This window comes from Passer montanus, unplaced genomic scaffold (assembly GCF_014805655.1).
Source record: "Passer montanus isolate IOZ18808 unplaced genomic scaffold, ASM1480565v1 scaffold23, whole genome shotgun sequence".
NCBI lineage: Eukaryota > Metazoa > Chordata > Aves > Passeriformes > Passeridae > Passer > Passer montanus.
Genome location: NW_024366926.1, coordinates 9,488,758 through 9,504,570, shown reverse-complemented (window position 1 = coordinate 9,504,570; position 15,813 = coordinate 9,488,758). Strand labels below are relative to the sequence as shown.

Below are 15,813 nucleotides of genomic sequence, written 5' to 3'. Positions count from 1 at the left end.
GGGAACTGGAGGACTGTACCTGCTGTTGAGTTGGAAGAATCCAGAGCATGACAGGATTTTCCACCTTGAGTTTTTACAAATCCTGGATGGCACTTGCAGTGGACAATTCCAAAACTGTTTTCACAGATCTGATCACAGCCTCCATTCTCATAAAGGCAAGGATTTGCCCCTAATGAAGAAAAACAGGAAAATTAACAAACTGCTTCTTCAGTAAACATGTCTGTTTAGACAGGCAGAGTTGGAGCATTTGGAAAATGAATAAGGACTGACAAAAACTAGGATTTAATTATTTATTTTTTTTTAATATAACAACAAATGCATAGAGTTAAGCATAGATATTATCACCTAGCCCCTGTCAGGAAAGGAGATTCATGTGCTCTGTATCTAATGCATATACCACATTTTTATTTTTTTTTTCCTTCATTGTTTCTCCTTTGATATTTAGAGTCCTAATGCTTCAAGGACATAAGGAACCTGTGATTACCTTCTCTCAATCCTGGTCTATTGAATTACTCGTTTCTGCTTACAGGGAGATTGTTCCCAACAGAGAATCAAATTATTTGATCAAAAATGAATAAATCTCGCAAAATCTTTCCCTATGTCATTTGTTATTATTTGGGGATGGGGTGCTAATAGACTAGGATAAATAGGAATTAGAAGACTGTGGTAGCCTCATGGCAATTGATCAGCATCTATTCTTGGGCATGAACATAAATCTGCCAGCATTCCTGGGACACATGCCCAGATGTTGCTTTCAATAAATGCCAGTCTGACTATGCAAGGCTTTTTAAAGAGCCTGTTTCTGAGAAGATAATCCTCTATCCAAGGACATCTATTCTACTGGTATCAGTGAGCAAGAGGAGGCTGGAAGGGAATGACTGCTTGATTTTTGCAGTGTACCTGGTTTCGCCAAAGGATGAACTACAACCACTGATGAGGGTCTCAGCATGCTGCCTCGCAGACGTACCCTGTTTTGGCCGGTCTTCTTGTCCACCCTCACCAGTGATGGCCTAGCCCAGTCAGAAAGCCACAGGTGGTCCTCAAACACCGCTACAGCAAAAGGGTGGCCTACAAAGACATTAGGTTTATAATTTCCACAGCTCTAGAACACACGCAAGAAACCCTGCAAAGGAAAGCATTATCTGCACATAGATCAACTTCTAACACAGGGGCCTAGCCACAGCCAGTGTGGCCTAGCCACAACCCTTTGATTTCCTGTGGAGAGGGATAAGTGTCTGTGAACAACGGACCATGGGCACAGGTTACTTGTGCTCTTAGCGAGGGAGGATGGGACACTTGCCTGGCTCAGCACAGGCTCTATACTTCTGGGGACTTCCAGCCAGATCTAGTTCATAAGATGCTTCTGCCTCACACATCACCATTTCTTGAGGCAGCCTTGGACCAGCCTTTCAGAACTAGAGTACCTCCCTCCTCTGCCACGACGTGGCCTGGCAGAGAGCTGCTGAGGTGCACAGCCCCTTTTGCAGCCTTCATCTAACAAGAAGGAAAGGAGCTCATGGCACAAGTCCTCATGCATAAGCAGAAATAATTTACCTGCTTTGCATGCAGCTCTACTGAACGAGCTCTCAGAACAGGGGCACTAGAGGGAGCTGCTGTAATAAAAATGCATGTTACAGCAGAACACCTATGAAGAGGTGCCACCTTCCTGTCTTCCAGTGTAGAGCTGTTCAACAACAAAAATTGAATTCCAGTCTTCATTAACAGCATTAGCAAATGATCAGGACATGCTTCTCTAAATTCATACCCTTACAGGCCTTCATCTCTTTTCACTTCCTTGCATACAGACGTTTATGTCCTTTTCTCTCACCTCCAAACAGCCGTATCCCTGCTCCTTTCTCATAATCTATGTTTCTATAGTCCTAGCTTTCCTTCTCTGTTTTCTTCCTGTAAGACACTGTCTTACTCCTCATGGAGAAACAAAATGAAACTTTGATCAGATTTCAAGGTCCTTCTTTGGAGATCTGCTCCATTCCTGGCAGAGGCGGTTGCCACGGGAGCAAAGGGAAGAGAGAAGGCTGGAAAGTCTTTCTCCTCAGGCCTTTTTGATGTCTTGTAAACTGGTGAACACTGATGCCTTCAGGACCTCACTTCACTCACCTCCAGTGACCAGGAGGCTTAGGTGATGAACACAAACCCTCCCAGAGCACAGACCAGAACAGAGGCTGCTCAAAGAGTAACCATAAGGTTACCCACAGCAGTCATGGTATTGACCTATGAGTCCTCACTCTGCCCATGTCTTGTATGCACACCTACAAAATGGTCCCCAGAGAGATCCCATGATCAAAAGGATTTGTCTTCTCCAGAAACTAATATGCCATGTACAAGATTCTCAAACAGGTGGTTTACTTTGGACGTGGTACACATCGGTCCCTTGTTGTAAACACCACTGTTCTCTTGCTCCAACAACACAGTTATGTGTCAAGCAGTAGAAATCTTAGACATAAAAACTATCAGCACATCACAAAATCATTTTTCATTTGGTATCTATTGTGTGTTTAGAATCCTTCCAGTGCTCAACATTGTAGATACAGGTTTGCTGCTCAAGGACCTTAACGACCCAGATTAATTCCCTTTCTTATGTCAATATAACTCATTGATGCAATAAACACAGCAAAATCTGAATTAAACTAAGCAGCCATGCATGGGAAAAGCAAACCACATTTTAAATTTTTCGATTCTTTTCATTTTTCTGTGAAGGCAGAAAAAAGGCATCACACAGAGAAGTTCTCTGTGCAATGCAAAGTGACTTGCTAAAAAAAGCAGAGAGTGTTAGGAAGAAATGCTTTTGCTAAAATTAATAAAAGTCAGCTGGGTAGCAGAATGAAGAACCTCAACATAGCATGGGATATACAGCACAGCAGCTGGCCAGTAGTTTTCATGCACATATGCAGATATACACACACACATGAGCAAACAGCAGTAGGTAATTATCAACCCCAAAGCCTCACCTACATCATTCTGTGACAGAACTCGACGACCAGAACCATCCAGGTTTGCACTCTCAACCAGGGCCTGTTTAGCATCACACCAGTACACCTTGTCAGCCAGGTAATCAAGAGCTATTCCACTGGGCCACACCAGGCCAGTGCTGGCCACGACCCGGCGATCGAAGCCTTCTAATGAAGAGCTGTCAATCCGCGGATTGACCCCCATGTCAGTCCAGAATAATCTCCTTCAGAAAACAAAATGAATACAGGAAGTCAGTAGGTAAATGTTTGTCCTCGTCTCCATGGAGTTCCTTCAAAGCAGAAAGGTCGGGTCAGAGCAATACGGCTCTGACTCACAGGAGGAAAAGTGCACGCTTGAAACAAATATATTGGCTGCTGATCTTTTCACACTTGCCATAAGACTCCAGGTGATTGCACTGGGACTTATGCAGTATCCTCACTCTGTTCACTGGCATGAAACCTTTGGAAAACAACTCCTGACTCTGTTAACTGCCACAGCTCCTCATATCTGCCTTTTGATTTTCTATGTGACAGCTGATGGTGTTTTAGCAAACCCAGACAACAGAAAACAATGCATTAGGCAGACCCTTGTCTAAAAAAGGGTACAACAATAAAGAAAATGAAACTAAAATTACCCATTACCCACAGATAACAAGCAAAAGTAGGCAGGTTGTTAAAAAAATGCACCAATATCAGGTCCAGAATCCTTCTTCCTTTAATAAAATCATGATTCTCAGGATTTCCCTCTAGAGTTCTGTGTGTTACTCACTGAGTGTTAGCAGTTTTGAATGAACAGACAATGCTAGAAGGCAACTCAAAATGGGGATAGCTATAATTGCAAATAATATCTGAAGTTTGGGATCATCTTCCCAGGCACCAGTTGCCTCTGTCAGGTTTACTGAAATAACTCAGGGACTCAATTTTAGTTACACAAGCAGTTTTGCTCTAACTAATGCAGGGATCAGTATTTTCAAGAACTCTAATTGTGTTTCATATCCTTCTTTAATATTTACAACTGTGGACGTTGCCATAATGTCTGTTCATCCTTTCACCATTAACTTTCTGATAAGTTAGGTTTTAATGATGTTTCCTCCTCCCTTTCCCCTTGCATGCTTTGCCTCTACCAATAATTCTAGTAAACAATCTGACAGAACCTACATTTCTTCAAAGTTTTCCTGCAAAATGTCTCTATAGCATTCAATCTCTACTGAAAGATTCTTTCAGGTCTTTATGGGCAGAGGCAAGCTAGAAAAACACCCTCCCCAAACCTGCTTCTTTCTGATTTATCAGCACTTAGTTATAGCAGGATATGAGCAGCAAAACAAAATTTAAAGGACCAGATTTAAAATGCTCCTACTACAAGCGTATTGACTAAAAATCCATGTCATTTTGCCATTTATTGAAACAGACAGAATTTTATCAAGAGTGTAAACACATGGGATCATTTCAAAACTAGTTAAGCAGATACGAGGTGCATTTAAAACAACAAATCTCCAGAACAGTAAATTAGGTTTCATTTCCTCTGAAACTGAAACGTGGACCAAAAAAAAAAGGCAATTTTGTAAGTACTGCTGGTTAAAAGTGATTGCCTTCTTCACACTACTAGATATGGAACCATGTCAAGGTTTGTAGTGTGGCACCTATAGCTGTCAGTTGCTCATGCTTATCTTTAGCTTAAACCGCATACAGCATCATTAATGCTCCAATTACTTTCTTCTAAAATCTATATGAGAAATGAACATGTCCCAGCTCATGAAAGAAACCCTGCAATAAAACATTACAGTTCACACAGCTCTGCGGGGCAATGACTAACCCAACACGAGACTAATGCACATTTTGACTGCCAAAAGGGCAAAGCTTGCACGCTCATTTTTAAAAATCATCCACAAGAATTACATGATTTACTGTGTTTATCACTCCTTACTTGGCAAATGGGTGAATGGCAATCCCTCGGGGCTGGGAGAGATCCTCCCAGATGATCATTTTTCTTTGCATTCCATTCAGATTGCTCCTTTCAATGCACACCTTTCTGCAACACACAGAGCACTGTTAGGTCCTCCCTGCCATCTTTTTAATCACCTTCTTGGGCTGAATGCACTAAGATTTTGCACTGCTTTGGTTTAGCTGTAATAAATAATTTCACAGCGACAGGAAGTAATCCTGCTGATGTAGGATGTCTAGTTGTTTTATCAACAAGTAATTAATGTTACAGCTTCGTTATCTGGTCCAGGGCATGATGATAAAATACCTGCTTCTGCAGAAGACATGAAGTTCTCCTTCTTTGGGTGAATAATGAATTGCAAGTAAGATCATTAACAGATAAATGCTAGCTTTAAAAGGAGTCAGGAGGAAAACCAGCTCCTAACTGAATACCATTACCAAATGTATAAAGAATTTTTTTAAATAGTACTTTTACATAGCATTTTGCATCCAGAATTCAGTGGTCATTTTACATATTCCATCTATTTTGCAGGAAAGAATAAGGCCAAGGTTCTTAAGATTACTCATAAAATCAGTTGCCAAGTCAAGTATAGAATCTACACTGCCAATCTTTCAATTAATCTTTTTTTCCAGAAAACTGATTTTATTGCTGCAATATTCATCTTGCCAAACAAATATCAGCCTCTACCTGCAAGCAAGCCTACAGCCTTCCCTGCCTATTTGAACTTTCAAAGAAAGGCCCCACAGAGATGGAAGGAGAAATATACTCCTGCAAATGTGGAATACTAACAGGTAAATGCAGTGGGTGGGAAGGAAGTCTCAGGTTCAAAATCTCTTACTCCCCCTGAATACGTCCTGTCTTATGAAGAGAAACACCATAATCTCCCATTTCACAAGAAACACTGGCATATTTCTATAGCAGCTGAGTTGTGTGACAATATTGTATCTAAAAGCAAGGAAGTGGACTAGCAGAATATTTAAAATGGAGAAGGAGGGTGATCTAAACACTCAAAATTACTTCTTACTGACAAATGAATTATGGATCATGTTGAAAGCTCATGACTACTCTTCAAAGAGTGTTCATTATCTGTTGTGATCTGAAGCTGCCCATCAAAGGTCAGATTTTCTTCCCCCTGCATATATGGTTAGGTATCAGCTGGAAGGTGGTCACATTGTCTGGCAGCAGTCATTCCTCTTTTATCAGAGAGAATTGACAAAGACTCTCCAATAACATGAGTGTAGCTGCCAGCAACACTGACTTCTGTCCAAGATGTACTCAGTACATTATTACTCTTTTTAATGTGCATATATGTATATACAAAGATATACCTATATACACTCACACACAGCGTATGTATATAAAAAACACACAAGGAAATATATTCACATGCACAAGTGCACCTGCATATATGTATATATGCAGTGCATGTTTTAGATTCCTTGCAACTGAGTCTAAACCCTCACTTCTTGGAAAGACAAAGATAAAAATACAGTAGCAGACTGCAAGTGAACTTCCAGCATTTTGGTTTTAAATGACCTTCCAACTGTATATACTTGAGACTAAAACTACCCAATCAGAATGTGAAGCACTACTGAACTAGGGTGATATCTCAGCTATTTCTGCATCACCAGTCATTTATTCCAAATATTTTGTGGCGTGCTTCAGCATAAATGCACTGTGGAGCATGTACCCTCTGTCTGTCCAGTACAATCTACGGTTAATCCAGTCCACAGCAAGGCCTTCGGGTGTATCTACAGCTCCATGAATAACCTTTTCACGCTCTGAGCCATCCAGATTAGCTCGTTCTATCCACTTCAAGGCAGTGTGGGCAAAGTAAATCTGTGAATAAATAAGAGACAAGGTGTCATTAGTTCTCATCTCACTTTTTACTCTACCTCCTCAGTCTAGTAACTCCATTTCTAAAATACTTTTTTCATCTGGAAAATTCCCTAAACTGCTTATTCACAAAAGGCTGCACAGGTAACCGGTGATCCCTGATCAAATAAAAAGACACTTATCCTTCAACCAGGATGACTTCTACAGGCAGCTTGTGCTTAGCTGTAAATCCTGGTTGCCCTATATACAGCCCTCTGAGTATCCTGTAGTTTTGTTTGAGCCAGCAGCTACTTCACATGAAGCACAGCTGAGGAAGCAAAAGTAGGAACAGGCAGAAAGAAGCATGTTGCCATTTCACTGGATGCTCATGTTGAAAAGTGAGAAGTGTGGAGAAGATAGCAGCACTCTATCTATATCAAGGAGCTGGGAAGGGGAAAAGGAGTTTGAAATTTACTTGTATTTTTTCCACGCTTTTATCCTGCAGCTATCCTAATTTTTCACTAGGTGTCTATTCTGTAAGGCTGCAACATTTGCAGAAGAGGTTTCTTAGTTTGGGGTCAAAAGTAAAGTTCTTTGCTGGTAGGGAAAGCAGGTTTGCATTTTCCAAGGATGTGCAAATTTTATCTTGTATGCAAATGCCAGACAGAGGCAAACATTGCATGGCACAACCACATCAAAAGCAGTGCTGAGGCTTTCTTTGGAAATGGCAACAGCAAAACAAATTACTTTCCTTTGATGCTGGCCATTAGATCAAACAAAACAGGAGAGAGCCTCTGGCCCTAGCCCAGTTAATTCAACACCCTGGGAGCACGAGGGCTGCTGCCTTGCCACCCAGCTGACACCACCAGGCTCCTGCAGCCTGGCTGGCCCCTTCCGTGTCCCCCACCTCTGTGCTGCCACCCAACACCGCAGGAGGGGATCCCAGGTGCCACCAGAGTCACTGGCACAGCTGATCCACACTTGGCACAGCACAGGGCAACTGCTGCCTCTCCAGCAGGGCCCTATTTCGGGAGCAAGTGGAGATGTTCCAGAAGTGCCTGAAGTGCTCCTCCTGTAAATGCAGATCTGGTAACATTCACATTCGTTTAGCTCTGCCCATCTGGGCCTTGAGGTCCTTCCAACAATTTAACTGAGCTCCTCATCAGCTTTCACTGTACTTTGCAACACTTTTACAGTGGAAATAAGTCTCTCCATGGGAAAATGTAACTTTCTGCCGCAGCGGGTTCAGCAAAGCACAACTGAACACCTATTCTTCCCAACTCTCCAGGCAAGTTTTGCTCAATAATATCAGGACATGGGAAATAATTCTTGTTAAGATTACTCCAACATTTAGTAGGGATTATATGGACTTAGCTGCATAAAATAAAAGATACTTTTGCTTGTACCACTACACAGTGAAAAAACTCCACAACATGTTTCCAGAAAACAGCACTGCAGTCTTAATGGGGAAAACCTATCAACCACACAAAAGTTCTTTAAAATTGAAATCATGCCTGAAGTCAATTTAGAAATCCAAATTGTCAGTGAATTATCATTTTCAATGTACAAAAAAAAAAAATAAAAATTCAAGGATGAAACTCTTCAGCTGATATTTGGCAGCCTTTACCAGTTGTGCTCCTAGACAGGAGACAGAGCAGCGAGCGGCATAACGCGTAATCCAGATCACTGACAGAGGAAAGGTTAAGGCACATGAAAGCTCAATCCTTTTGTCCTTGCAACACTCCAGAATCCTCTCATTTTTAATGCCTTACCTTATTTTCCACCGGGTCAGAGTCCAGTGCTAAGACTACTCCCATCTGCCAGTCAAGTAAACTTGTGTAATCTGTTCCATCAAAACTCATCTGGCGGATATCTTGGCCATTTGCAAACAACAAAAATGGCTTAGGACCTGTTGATTAAAATTTGCCAGTATGTTAATTGCTCTAAGTTCAAAGTGATCTCTAACTTGCATTACTACCTGAGTAAAGTTGTAAATAAGTAACAGTAAAAGACAAAATGAGAAACAAAGGCAAAAAGAAATTATGGCAATTTTCCTACACTCCACTTACCTAAGAAATTAAAGATAAATGTGAATATAAGTTTACGGCATCAGCCTCAACATTTCTGACAAAAGGAGTCACTAATCCTGCTGCATTTCACACTGAATGCCTTAGCCTCGAGGCAATAATTTCTCTACGTTTCACAGCATCACCATAAATGCCAGAATAACTTGAATTTGTATATGGAGAACTCTTTTGTAGTAAAAGCAAGAAAGATACTGTCCTCAAAAAAAAAAAAAAAAAAAAAAAACATACTTTTCCCCTTTTTTCGGGCACAAATCAAAAACTTCTTTTTCCTCCTCTCTCTTTGTCAATTGCTTATACCTTGCTGATACCAGAGTCTGCCCTTTTCTCAGAAGGAACAGAAGGGTCTGGAATCCAAAAGTACACATCAAACATGTCAGCTTCCTGGGGCCAGTGAGGGACAATATCCTCATATGGAAAGCCCTTTAACAAAATATTCCCTACCCTGTTCTCCAAATAGAGAGACTTCAGCCCCAGTTCTGTAACACTGGGCAGGAACTATGCCCATATTTATGTGAAGGCACAAAACCTTGTGTACTGCAGGACAGACCTCCACAGTATGGGAGCCCAGAGTGAAATGTTGAAGATGGATCACAGATTAAACTTTCTGTCAAGGAGACAGAAACATATACTGGTGCTTGTCTTGGTTTATTTCCAAAATAGGTTGTCTTTCCTGACAACTAATACTTCCCAAGTTTCACAAAGTAACCTAAAACAGTGCAAAAAGGGATCCCAGTTGATCCACCTTAAAGAACTCAAAAGAAGTTTGCTTTTATTGGCAGAAATATGCAGGCATACCAAGACACCAACCTATAGCAGTGCAGTGCTTTCTGTCTCGCTGAAGCTTATATCCAGGAAAACAAGCACACTCCCAGGAGGATGGGCTTAAAGAAGAGCATATCTGACTGCAGCCACCATTATCTGGAGATGTACAACCTTAAACAGAGCATTTGTAAAATTTTACTGTGCCGTTCTAAAAAAAAAATAAAATACAACAAAATCAGAGGTATAAGAGAATGGTTCACTCTGCTCAGGATTTCTACAGTGCAAATCATCCTAGTGACTGGTTGATTTACCAAAAGGCCTCCTGCTGAAAGCAGAAGCCTAGTGAAGTGGAAACAAATTAGTAATAACTTGTTCCAGAGTTTTCCTGAAAACTTACAACACAAGATGTGTTGTAAGTGCAGCACAAAGTGGGAGCGTGGGATACATAAAGACAGAGGCTCTTTAATGTGTTTCAGGGAACTCTTCTCCCATGCAAATCTCATCCCATCTAAAACAGAATATTTTATCAGACTTTGCACTCCATGCAAAGAAACAGCAAATTAATGCTATTGTCTGCTTGGAAGTTAATTAGGCTAGGAGGACAAATTGATACTTTCTAAGAAAACAAACCAAGATTTCATGTAAAAAAACCCCATTATTTTGTTATTTTTTTCTGTTATATTCTCAATACCAACATAAGTCAGCAAAACAGAAATAATGACTGAATCTATGTATAAAGTACAGTCCATGTGAAAGGGATTAAAAGGAAAAGAGGATTTTTCACAGCATAAGACTGTCAGAAATGGAGCTCTCTTGACCCCTAAGACTGAAAAGATGCAGTTGAGAAGCTACAGTCCCCTGAATTTGGAAAATTGCTGAAGTGGGGAATGACAGATTGAGTGTAGCAGCTTCAAGTATTCTGAGTGCAAAAATTCTATTTGTGGTGAGTTAGAGTGACTCTGAACCTGGGCTGCATGATGTCAATAAAATTATCACCCAAGCCTTACTTTTGTACATATACGTCCCCTCAAGTATAAATTTTAGATGTCTCCCACAACAAAAATCTGAGACATGCCTTGATCTCTGCTGACAACAAAAGAACTTGGCCAGCAAATATTGGATGTTGCTGCTACTAAAAATCTATTTAAAAATGAAGATGAATACTGCTCATGTCAGCACTCAAATCAGCTTACATGCTATTATCTTGTGCAATCATTTACAGCTGTTCAAAATGAGGGTGAAATGTCTTCATTCACTTCTGGCTCTTGGTGCCAAGAATAAACAGAGCCTGGCAGTCACTTCAGCTAAGAAAAATGTTCCTTACCTGTGCATGTTTTGCCATCCACTTTGAGCACAGATCCCTCTGGGCAAAAGCAAACAGGGCCTTTAGATGTTTGAAGGCAGCCGTGACTGCAGCCGGTGTCATTACTTGTACAGGTAATTAGCTCTGCAGTAATTTAAGGAGGAAAAAAATTCCTAAATGATGATAAAAATTTTTACTAAGCCCCCAGTAAGATATGTTAACACCTTCTTAAATAGCAAAAGAAGAAGTTAAAAAAAGTAGAAAAATTAAATATATAAATAAATAGAATTGTGATGTTTAGAGTACAACACTTCTGCAGTCTGTCTCTGATTTGTTATGCTGTGTTTCTGTTCTTCTTTTCAAATTTTTTTCACACCTCCTCCTAATTGCAGCCCAGGAGAAAGCCAAAATTGCTGAGTCCTGAAGCCATTATACTTATCAGCTTAAATTTTCCAAAATATTCTGAAGGTGTGCTATCAAAATTGAAGTAATTTTGAAAAATTTCTTTTTTGTACTTCATCAAAAATAGATCAGGTTCTAAAAACGACAAGGAATCTCTACTGAAAGAATAAGTATAAAAGACCAAGAGAATGAGGAAGGACTACTTTCCGACTACTTCAAGTGTAAAAGAGCTAAGATCAATCAAAACAGGAGAAGAACCTTCCAGAATCAAAACTATGTTCTTTAGTGTCAATTTTAGAAGGTATAAGGGCAAAATCATCTGAGGACTTGGCAAGAGCTTTCCTTTACTTGCTATTAGAAATATTCCAGTGCCAACATTTTTTTTAAGTATTTCTTTAATGCAGCTTCACATGATGTGCTCCTTCCACCTTCTGCATTGCAGTACTCCATCTCTTTGTCCCAATTCTGGTGCCATATGACTGGAACCAATACAAGATTTCCACAGCTGCTTCTATGAATCAGCTGCACACGTTGGCCTAAATGGTGCATAGCTCTTGCAAATATTGCTTCTGCAGGACACCTGCATTCTGGACTGGACTGTGCTAACCACTTCAGCACAGAGAATAAGGTCCAGAAAATTCCTTCTGACCAGATCTTGTGGCTTTAGATGAAGAGCTTCATAAAGGATTTGGAGGACAAAGTATCAAAATCTTTGTCCATCATTTGGACTTCTCATCTTGTGTGTGTCTCTCTCTCAAGCTGAATAGTTGGTGAAATCTGCCTTGTGCTGCAGATCACACTGTCCATCCTGCAGTCCTAGCCTGTGCTAGAAAAGCATTATTTTCTATCTAATTTGAGCCACCCCAAATGCAGGCATGCAGTTCAAACTGGTCATCCAAAGTAGGACTGAGTTGCACAGTGTCTAAATGTTGTTTTGGATGCAAAATGATATCCTATCTCCCAATGACCTCTGGCTGCAGCCCATAGTTCTTCTGCTGCAGTTGGCTGCCTTCTGCAGGTCACACACACCCTGGACCCCCATGCTGGGGTCACTGAATCCTGCTCCTAGCTCCCTCTTAATAAAGAGGAAGAAGTGGCTCTTACAGAATCACAGAATATCCTGAATTGGAAGGGATCCACAGAGATCATAGAGTCCAACTCCTGGCCCTGCCCAGCACTCTTGGAGTCCAAAATAGACTGACTGCTAGAGTCTGTTAGATTCTATGGCTATATTTACTCTCCAGTAGTGATATTTAATATACCCTAAGTCCTTATCCTGCCATGATCCACACAGAGCTCATTGGTGTGCACTGGCACTCCTGCTTGGGCCTTATACCAATGTTTTATTTCAAATAAACAAAGTAGAAGGACTTTTTTCTGTGCATAAGCTTCACGTCAAAAGTGACTGATAATATTCCAAGACCTCAAAACTTGGAAGCTTTTCACATTTTATGTTCTAGACTTATTCCAGAAAGGCTTAATTCATTTGTAGGCTGAGCATACACATTTAATTCAATTTAATGTCATGTCATATATATATATCAGCAATGCTGTCAGCCCTGATCTGAAATAAAAATACATGATGCTGTGAGTTATTCTTTCAGACACAGGGCAAATCCTTAGAGAATGAGCCAAATTCAGAGACCACATTTAAAAATACATAACTGCTTTTCCACCTGGAATGTGTCATTGGGTCTAATCTGAGAAGAGATCTCTCTGGAGACATGACTTGTTTCTTTTTCCTCCTCTGAAGAAGTGTATACAATTTCTCACGTGTAACTTCTGCTTCCTTAAACACAACACCTGAAATCAGTTCACTCACTTTAAGCCAATCCTGCTTACATAACATGGGATTGGAAGCAAGCAACACAATGCACAAAACTTCCAGCAGTTCCAGTCTGAAATGAGAAGTCTCTCCAAGTGTTTGTGTATTCAGCTCCTTACCATGACATGTTTTCCTATCAGGCAGCAGAACAAAGCCCCTCGGGCAGGTGCAGTAGTAGGAGCCAGGGATGTTCACACAGCCTAAAGTGCAGCCATGATTCCAGAAGCCACATTCATTAATATCTGCAAAATAAAGAGAACTTGTTGTGTCAGAATAACCTCATCAGCCAATGTTAGGGAATAGATTAATGGAACAAAGTAACAGTCTGGAAAAGTACATATTTTTTTGCATGAATTTTACAAAAATGTGGTTTTCCTAATGAGCCATAAGAAAACAAGTTTGCAGACCTCATTCAAATCAGTGTCAAAAACCTTCTAGCAAAACATACTTATGTTTTGTGTGTCCAGCATAGATGCCTAGAGGACTTTCAAAAAGATGCCTTTCCATACAGATTCCAGTGCCATTTAAATTCTGTGCACATCCAAAACCTGTTAGTTAGACACCATCTTAAAACAAAAACTCTTTTTAAAAATTTAGGTTCAACATGACTTAAGCAAATGCTTCAAAACACAAGTGTATTAAAAGTTGAAATTCAGAAATCAAACCTGAAAATTTCCTGAGAACTGGAATGCTGATGTTCAGGCAAGTTTGTAAATCTTGTCAGCTAGGAATTCTGATGCCATTATGTCTTATAAATTCTGGTCATGTAGTAAAAGAGATGCTTTAAAAAGCATTATGTTATCTATTATTAATAGAAAATTTAGATTTTTAATAAAACAATTGAGATCAAAATATTTAGAAGCATGTTAAGAATGTCTGTCTTTTTTGAAATTATACACAGACTTCTTGTTGCTGGATTATTCCATGTTTCACCTTTGGTCGTACATCCAGTTTCATCTTTCTTTTAAAGTTAAATTACCACACATGAGCATTTCTACTTGTCTGAAGCTCCTTTACGTACTCAGACTAAAACCAAAATTTCTTACAAGAATAGCATGTGTGACACTTTCATTGATCTCTTTTTAAACTATTTCAGACTTGGAAGGACACAAAAACTGAAATGGCACACTGAAATTTTTAAAAGGTCATAGTAATTTTTCAAACTCAAGATTTTAAGTAAAAGAATAGAAGTATTTTTTCATGTGATGGAATTAAGCAGATGAGAAATTCATGTATTACCTTCACAAAACTGTTTATTTCGACTTAAAATAAAGCCACTAGAACATTTACACCGATGAGTCCTTGAGTCTGGCCTGCAGATTCTTCTTCTGCACTTCTCTCTGTTGAAATCACAGATTCCTTTTTCTGAAAGAACAATTACAGCGTAAGTAGACTGGAGTTCTTATCATATTAACCCTCCAGTAGAAAGATGATAAGATGTATTTTCTTCTCAACATCTGCTTGCTCAACCAAGCTGAGGAACTTCTTATTAATGCAAAATAACTTCATTTTTTTTCCATTAGTAAAATCAGGCAAAAAACTAGTCACTGTAAAAATGAAAGTACTTGGAATACTAGGAGTAGGTGTGTCCAAATGATCATTTTGAGCTCTATGCCAGCACAAGCAGATTTAGAGAGAACATGAACTAGGGATGGTTTGGTTTGGGTCCATACCCAGAGTGACAATAAAAGGGAAAATTCAAGTTCCCTATGCCCCCAGTTCTGCACAGTATTACATATTACTTTGTAAAACACTCAGAAATAAGAACAACAGGGAGCACGCATGCAAAAAGGAGAGAAAAGAGAGATGTTTAAGACACACATACAAAGACTGTTGTTGTTGTTATTATTATTATTGGAGTATCATTACCACATTACTACCCATATTATTTAACAACAAAGATAACGTGAGGTTATAATGACCATGTGTTTCATTTGGGCACAAGGTATTAGTGCATTCTAGAGAATCTTTGTGTTGGTGTGGCTCTATAAGAAATACAAGCATTATAAATGTTGAGTTCAAATTTCAAACTCAGAACCTTTCTTCAAAGAAAGAAGAAAAAAATGTGCCCAAGGTTTTTTGTTGGTCCCCAGGAGCCTTCCTATTTCTCCTGCTTCAAGAAGAGCTACTCCAGTATCCTTTCTCATGGGAAGGATTTGCAGAGCCTCATGTCTGTGCTCAGCTATCTTTCAGGGCTGGTGCTTTCACAGATACGCAGCACTCCTGATTTTGTTTTTGTCTCCAAAATGATTATTTTTGTTTGAATTGATGCTACTGAGTGTGGGTGTGCAGCCACAGAGAATGCTGTATCTGCCCTGGGCTGTGTGTGCAAGGCATCAGGGGCTCATACAGGCAAAGAAATGAGTATGTAACCAACTTTCTTCTGCTGTTTCCCATTCACAATCAATACTCCAAGAGATTAAAAACTGCATAATATTTAAGCTCCAAGTTTATTCTTCTGCCAGCCACAACAAAGAAAACATTGGCCCCTTGGTGGAAAGACAGACCACATCTATAAAAGTAATAATACATCTTTTCCCAGAGAGCTTGGCTACAGGTACAGACACCTTGCACATATTTGCTTAACTGGTTAAGTCTTCTCTAGCAAAGGTCATACCATTAAATGCAAAATTATGAATGGATGACTAGGTAGATATTATCTATGTTATTTAGCATGTTGTCTTTTAAGAGACTAGAGTTTTGTGTGG

At 39.8% G+C, this 15,813-nt stretch overlaps 1 protein-coding gene across 3 annotated transcripts in view; it reads right to left on the bottom strand.

The window, feature by feature from the left end:
- EGF (epidermal growth factor) overlaps positions 1–15,813 on the bottom strand; it is a 53,824-nt gene that overhangs the window by 18,069 nt on the left and 19,942 nt on the right. For all 3 annotated transcript variants that reach the window (XM_039710663.1, XM_039710664.1, XM_039710665.1), the window contains exons 7-16: positions 14,345–14,470; positions 13,225–13,347; positions 10,900–11,022; positions 9,621–9,746; positions 8,499–8,635; positions 6,602–6,750; positions 4,894–4,998; positions 2,970–3,193; positions 901–1,068; positions 20–169 (exon numbers count right to left, since the gene is read on the bottom strand). In XM_039710663.1, the coding sequence (XP_039566597.1) occupies positions 20–169; positions 901–1,068; positions 2,970–3,193; positions 4,894–4,998; positions 6,602–6,750; positions 8,499–8,635; positions 9,621–9,746; positions 10,900–11,022; positions 13,225–13,347; positions 14,345–14,470 (1,431 nt within the window). The remainder of the gene's footprint in view (positions 1–19; positions 170–900; positions 1,069–2,969; positions 3,194–4,893; positions 4,999–6,601; positions 6,751–8,498; positions 8,636–9,620; positions 9,747–10,899; positions 11,023–13,224; positions 13,348–14,344; positions 14,471–15,813) is intronic.